Source organism: Teleopsis dalmanni, unplaced genomic scaffold (genome assembly GCF_002237135.1).
Source record: "Teleopsis dalmanni isolate 2A unplaced genomic scaffold, ASM223713v2 unscaffolded_contig_2224, whole genome shotgun sequence".
NCBI lineage: Eukaryota > Metazoa > Arthropoda > Insecta > Diptera > Diopsidae > Teleopsis > Teleopsis dalmanni.
Window position 1 is genome coordinate 1 of NW_024033606.1, and position 7452 is coordinate 7452.

The 7452-nt window shown below is 31.4% G+C and overlaps 3 protein-coding genes across 3 annotated transcripts; 1 reads left to right on the top strand and 2 right to left on the bottom strand.

Annotated features, from left to right (window-relative positions):
• Positions 1–203: 203 nt before the first annotated feature.
• Positions 204–1283, top strand: LOC119664578 (piggyBac transposable element-derived protein 3-like). The gene has a single exon (XM_038074035.1). The coding sequence runs from the start codon at positions 204–206 to the stop codon at positions 1281–1283; it is 1080 nt and encodes a 359-aa protein (XP_037929963.1).
• A 357-nt stretch (positions 1284–1640) lies between these two features.
• On the bottom strand, positions 1641–4198 carry LOC119664580 (probable ATP-dependent RNA helicase DDX43). Its single transcript, XM_038074037.1, has 5 exons — positions 4051–4198; positions 2960–3393; positions 2774–2887; positions 2185–2690; positions 1641–2115 (listed from the first exon to the last, which is right to left on the bottom strand). Exons 2-5 carry the CDS (start codon positions 3374–3376, stop codon positions 1656–1658), a joined length of 1497 nt encoding a protein of 498 aa, XP_037929965.1. The 5' UTR covers positions 3377–3393; positions 4051–4198; the 3' UTR covers positions 1641–1655.
• A 2213-nt stretch (positions 4199–6411) lies between these two features.
• On the bottom strand, positions 6412–7446 carry LOC119664579 (probable ATP-dependent RNA helicase DDX43). The gene is made up of 4 exons (XM_038074036.1): positions 7324–7446; positions 7118–7258; positions 6939–7039; positions 6412–6881 (listed from the first exon to the last, which is right to left on the bottom strand). Exons 1-4 carry the CDS (start codon positions 7426–7428, stop codon positions 6614–6616), a joined length of 615 nt encoding a protein of 204 aa, XP_037929964.1. The 5' UTR covers positions 7429–7446; the 3' UTR covers positions 6412–6613.
• Between the last annotated feature and the right edge of the window lie 6 nt (positions 7447–7452).

Sequence of the window (7452 nt, forward strand, 5' to 3'; positions counted from 1 at the left end):
AGTTGGTGCACACATAATTGCAGGTTGTATGAAACTTCCTAGAATTAGGATGTACTATAAACCCTCCATTAAAGTAGCTGCAATAACCCAAATTCCGAGAGAAGGAGAAAAACAGACTTTGGAAAATTCAACCTATTTTGGATACAGTTATTAACAAATGCAATGCAATTCCAAAGAGTAAAAAATTGAGTATCGATGAACAAATGATCCCATTTACTGGAACTACTCAATTAAAGCAATATGTGAAATGTAAGCCGAATCCAGTAGGCTTAAAAAATTTTGTATTGGCTTCTCCGGATGGGCTTGTCCTTGATTTTTTCATTTATCAAGGAGCAAAAACATGGCCCTGTGGAAAACCCAATCCAGCATTGGGCATTGGAGGCACAGTTGTAGAAAGACTGACCAAAAACGTTCCCAAAGGCAGTGAGATATTTATGGATAGATATTTTACGTCCATGAATTTACTGACTTTTCTCTTAGAAAATGAGATATATGCTACGGGAACAATTCAACAAAACCGTATCCCAAAAGAATTGCGCACAAAGCTATCTCTTGATAAAGATCTTTTAAAGAAAGGAAGAGGTAGTTTCGATGAGATAGTCAGGCAAGATGAAAAAATATCTGTCATCAAGTGGATGGATAACAAATCAGTATTGCTAGCTACTACAGCGGTTGGATCCGACCCAATTCAAACTGTTCGGAGATGGAATAAAACTACAAAAAAATATGTAAATATTAATTGTCCAAATGCCATTACAAGGTATAATAACTCAATGGGTGATGTCGATCTTGCAGATCGATTGATTTCCTATTATCGCATTGCTATTCGCACAAAAAAGTGGCCTGTTAAAGTATTTTGGCATATGGTTGATCTGATAATAACAAATTGCTGGGTTATGTACAAGAAGGACAAATTTGCGTGTGGTGTATGCAAAAAAGAGATCATGGACTTGCTTGAATTCAAACTGAATATTGGAGAATGCTTTGCTGCATGTGCAGAATCCAAAAGAAGAACTTATGATCAAGCGTTCACAGAGAGCAGTTCAAGTGATAAAGATTTATTGGTTAGAAAAAAAACCAAAACACCAAATCCACTTCCACCAGAGGATGTCTGCCGTACTGAAAACAGACATTTACCAATATGCGGTGTTACAGATAAAAATAAGTTTATGCGCTGTCGCAGAGAGGGTTGTCATCAAAAAACTAGATTTAAATGCACTTCGTGTAATGTTTTTTTATGTATAGCTAATGATAGGCAATGTTTTTTTGAGTTTCATTCATAACTTAGTTTTAAGTAGTTTTAACTATAATTCGTATATTTTAATATAATTTATTAATGATAATTAATATAATTTAATGAAATTCGTAATTTTTGTTTAATTTAGATATAAAATTTATAATTTTAAAGTAAATAACTTAATAAAGTTCATAAGTTTCCTTAATTCATAAATAAAACTTTTTATTTTGTAATAATAGAAAAAATTTAAAAGACCACATTTTTTTTACATTATATATTCCAAGTGTCCAGCTGGCTGCACCTGCCATATCTCAATATCCGTGCGACAGAAAATCGTCTAATCAATTTTTTTTTTTTATTTGAATGCATATAAACAATAGCTAAAAGATTTTAAGAATTTTTTTTTTGTGGGAAGCCTTCAGGACCGAGGAGGATAAATACATTGTTCTTCATAATTCTTCTTATTTAAGTTTTCAAATAATATTACCGTATTAAATTTGTCCGCATCCTCCAAGAGTTCTACATTTTGACTCACAGTATGAGTGGCAGTTAAATCAAGCGAACCAACACACACTTGAATAGGATTGTTCATATAACTTTCGGCCAATCTACCAACACTTGGTGGCCAGGTGGCACTAGTCATGACGGTCTGCCTGTCAGGACGTATGTCGAGTAGAATTTTTCGGATCTGTGGCTCGAAACCCATATCCAGCATACGATCCGCTTCGTCTAGTATTAAATATGTAACTGATGTAATGTCTATAACTTTAGCTTGAACCAAATCATTAAGACGTCCAGGAGTACAAATAACGCATTCAGCTCCTTCTTTGAAAACACTAATTTGGTCACGACGATTCCCACCACCATAAATGCATACACTGAATAAGAATTTCATAATTTTTTTCTTCATTCATTTTAAACTATGGTTTAACTATTTCCTAACTTACGCTTTTATTCCACGGAACGAGTACTTGTTAACTTCTTTTGCTATTTGTAATGCTAATTCTCGCGTTGGCGCTAAAATTAATATATTTGGACCATTACGTTTCTCACGTGGTGTAGTCTGTCCATCAGTATGAATCAAAGCAGGAAGCAGAAATGCTAAAGTTTTTCCAGTCCCTGTTTGGGCTATACCTATCATATCCTCGCCTCTCAATAATATAGGCCATGCTTGCTTCTGTATTGGTGATGGTTCATTAAAATTTTGTTTCTTTAACTCATCAAGGATATCAGGATAATCTTTGAAACAATGTTGAAATTTCCAAATTGGTTTCGGTATATCAGGACACATTTGATCTTCATTTGTCACCAAACGGGAAACACTTATATTATTGTTTAAATAACGCATTTCATTCACTTCTTCTTCTGTCTTAATAGCGACTTCCTCTACTTCTTCATAAAAATTTTTTCTCAAGTCTGGCAGATGCGCCCAGTGTAACCTACGATGTTCTTCCTGTAATCAAAAATGCCTCATGTGAGCAAAATAAATATGGTAAATCGATAACTTAATATGTAGATTTTAAAAATTTTTCTTACAACTTTTCTATTCAAAGTTTCCCAATCGATAGGCTGCAATACTACATGGTTTTCGGCGCCACCATTATATACATTTTTCGTAGGCGCATTTAATCTAATTCCACCACTTTCTCCCTAAATTAATTTTGTTATGAGATATTATATTAATATATATCCATATTCTCATTCTTTTTAATTTATACTTACAGATTTTGGAGCTGCAACCTGAATATTGTCATTTTCGGAAGAAGCATTAAAACGATTCATTGTATTTTCTTTTAATACAACTTTGGGATTGTGCGAGACTTCGTGATTTGGAAATGAAAAATTTCTATTTTCTTGACCAGACATAATATCACGAATATATTTGACTGCATCGTCAACATTTTTTCTATTACGACCCTTGACAGAAATTTCCTTGGTGTCATTGTTTATATGTATATAAACGTTGAAGTTTGTTCTAATTTCTTTAATTTTACAACCGCCACGACCAATTATGGCACCAATGTAAGCAGGGTCTGCAGGAAATTTCTCCATAAAATCATCAAAATGATTTAAGTTTGAGTTTAAAACTCCACACTCGTTCCTTTCAGATTGAGTTGCACCAGTTCCAAAAGTATCCATTTTGAAGTAAGCAAAATCTAAATAAAGGAATACCTGATTATTCCGTTTTCTATAAAACGAACCAAATTTCAAACATTCAAATCACGACCGCTTTTACGAACTCCTCAATCATAACATATGAAACGGTATTTAAAATTGACTATTAAAATTAAAAATATGTTTTTTAACATTGATTATTAGGGAATAAAGCAATTGCACTCTTATGTTTAAAGTATGTCGAAAATAATACTGCCGCCGCCTTCTTAAGTCTCATCACGCAATGATTCTTATATAAATATTTCAAATGGAGATTTTTTTTGCAAATACGTCACATAACCTTAAATATATGTGAATTGCAGTGATTTTTTTTTATAGTTAATTTTTGTTTTTTAATTATAGTTTTAAAATTCTTTAAATAAAGAAACAATGATTTCTTTAAAACTTTTTGTTTAATATGTGCATTATATTTGCAGTTATTTCTTGGAACAAGCAAAATTGGCGGCTGTTTCAAGTTCTTGTCGGTTGCGAAAACAAATCAAAAATTCTTAATACTATAAAATATTTTTAACAAGTTCCAGAATTAATTGAAAAAAGTTGAACATATATTCGAACTGAAGTCATGAAACACGTATCAAGTATCACGAATCACGAATCATGAATCACGAAACACGAATTTTTTGGAGGAAGATACATACCAGCCTTAAAACCAAATCCAATTGAAAAAACACAAGCCGCTAAAAAAACGATCCGACCACCGACTCGTCTCTTGCAAAAGTAACCAATGAACAAGAAAACTTGTGTCGTTCTTTCAAAATTAATATAAATACATTTGGCAGCCCATACTCAAATTTGCGTGATGTAACTATATTAATTTGGTTTAGACTTTTTGGACACAAATGAATTTCACAAGGGGATAAATCGGATTAGCACACTATTTAATAGGTAAGCCCACATACTATTTTCATACTACATGTGTTAAATTATAAAAGTTTACAAAGTTCTGACATATTCATATCAAATTCATATAATCATATCAAATTCAATTCATAAAATTACGGTTACATTGATAAGAACAATGTACCGATTAGCATTCTGAGAAGAGCGTCTCAGAAGAACCTATACACTAATAACTCGATTAACAGCTACTTCGTACAACAGTAACCTCGATTAACGACCCAGCTGTATTTCTGATCGTGTTTTGCTTAACAGTGAAGAAAACGACAAACATGTCTTTTATAATGCAAGTAAGAGCTGGTTTGAGAATCAATATACCATAAAACTTTCTGCAAAAGGTACAACATTAAAAATGTCATACTAATGTCAAACAGAGATCAGTCGTGGAAAAAAACAAAAATGTGATCTCTTAAGAAATTTTGGAAGCACTTACGTCTGGAATACGTCGTCAAAACCCTGTGCCTGTACCTGATACCAACGTAAATGAAAAATCTGCTAAATTTGCAGAGAAAGAGGCAACTAGAGATCTCAAAATTAAAGATCTATTTCGTCAGAGTAGCTCGGATTGTTTTTGAGTTCATTATATTAAGAATTATGTTAATGATTTTTTATATATTTTGTGCAATAGGCGGTGATTTATTCAAAATATATCGTTTGGTTTTCCCTTTTGTGTCTATTGATTTGTCAATGGCCAATCTTTTGTCGCGAGTGTTATAAAATATTGAAAAATAATTTCATTCCAAAATGATAATGATAAATGCTACATCATTTTGAAGAGCTACTCAATTCACTTTGAAATTCTGTTAATTAGCAACCGACATGTAAATAAGAAATCATACAAACAGATTAAATAGCAAACAGAATTTTTTAATTCACTCTAACCGTAATCGATTCTACCCCATTTACTGTGATTGAAAATCGGAGTATCAGTTATCATATATAACAATATTATATTAATCATACAAATATTACAGACCTCTCTCAAAGGTAAAGATGTCTTTAATCTCCGCAATCCAATAATTCTAACGGATATGCCATTTCAATTCAAAAGATTGCAATTCACAATTCTATTGGCGTCTGCAATCACCATCTAAAGCGAGCTTAGTTCAATATTTAGGATACTGTGGTTCAACTCTCAACACAGATAATCTTCCACATGAACAACTATATGTTACTTGTTCTATAGTCCACAAATCGAACAATATATATCTACACTCGCAATGGAATAATAAAATAAAATTATTGATAAAATTTATCAATATTTGGAAAGCGTGCTTTCTAATTTCTTTCTTTTCCATTTAATCAGACAGCCATGTTAACACGTATCTGCGTATAGCTGCTTTTATTAAATATTATATGTATACAACTTTAACAAATTTTATTAAATTAAATGACGTTTATTATTTAAATTAATTAAATTAAAGATTTATTTCAAATGACATCGATAACGATCTTCGCTGATCAGATGAATTGATTTCTTAGGAGGTCTTATCTATGGCTTAGTGAGAAATGATCATTCGAAGTGATAGTAAAGATTTCAAGTTAGTATAATGGCATTCATTGGCTTGACTTGACCTTGACTTGACTACAGTACTATACTTAAGCAGTGATCAATTGTCTATCAATTGTCTGTTTAAAATAACATTCAAATTAAATATGTATAATGTGAAAAAAATATATATTTTATATTAAGTTCATTTTATACCTCATCCAATACATTTATGAATCCTATTAAAACTGAATCCTATTAAAATTCATTTTAAATGAAACAACTAGAAAACTTACTAATACAGAAATTTAATCAACTTTATCAGCCTCTGATTAAAAATCGTATATAGCGATTACAATATTTAACTCACATCGTTGCCTGTACAAATAATTAATCTCCATCTTAAAAAAATTTCAAATAAAATATCTTATTTTCAGGAAAAAGTTGAAACTTTTACAAACGAAAAAGTAAGAACACAATAGAATCATCATAAAGTTGTAATTGATTAAATTTATTAAATTAACAAAGTTCACTGTATAAAAAACATATTTTAAATATTTCTTATTTAAAACCTTATTCTAAAATGTAATTTTGTATTTCAATTTAAATAATACACATTTTTAATTAATTTTATTTTAGATTTTTCTTATTGTACATTACTATACTAATAACATTAGAAATAGTTTGTTAATTAATTTTCAATTTTAACGATCAACACTTTTTTAAGTAAAACACTGATCGGTTCGAATCAAACAGGGTTATTCACGATCTTGTTTATCGAATAATACCCCTACCATATATTAAAAAAATATCATTTAGTAACGGCGATTAAAACCACCACCCCTTTTAAAATCTGTACCACGTCTTTCTTTCATCTTCTCAAAACGATTGGACATTCTGTATAGTTCTTCTGGAGCTGCTTGACCAGCTTCTTCTAAAATACGAATGAGATCCTTTGCAACACCCCAATCCGAGCGTGTTATATAACTTATGGCAGTGCCAGTTCGCCCAGCGCGTCCAGTTCTACCAACACGATGAACATACTCCTCAATATTACGCGGAAAATCAAAATTAATAACATGACTAAATGAAAAACAATTAATACAACAAATTCGGTTTCAAATACTACTAAGCACTTACGTAATATCCTCAATATCTAAACCTCTTGAAGCAACATCTGTCGCTATCAAAACCTGTATATCACCTGACGCTATATCAGCCAGTGCTTGTTCTCGATCGGTCTAAAGACAATTTTTTTTAAGTTTATAAGAATTTTATATTCTGAGACATTACTCTAATTAAGTTAATGCATTATGTACCTGATCACGAGAACCATGTATACATTGTGTTGACAGGCCTTTTAGAGATAAATCACTGGACAAATCGTCAGCACGAGCTCGCTTAGAACAGAAGATAATAACCTTATCGGTTGATTTAAGGTTTTTTAAAAATGCAAGGACCTGCAACAAGAATAAATACATTGTTCTTCATAATTCTTCTTATTTAAGTTTTCAAATAATATTACCGTATTAAATTTGTCCGCATCCTCCAAGAGTTCTACATTTTGACTCACAGTATGAGTGGCAGTTAAATCAAGCGAACCAACACACACTTGAATAGGATTGTTCATATAACTTTCGGCCAATCTACCAAC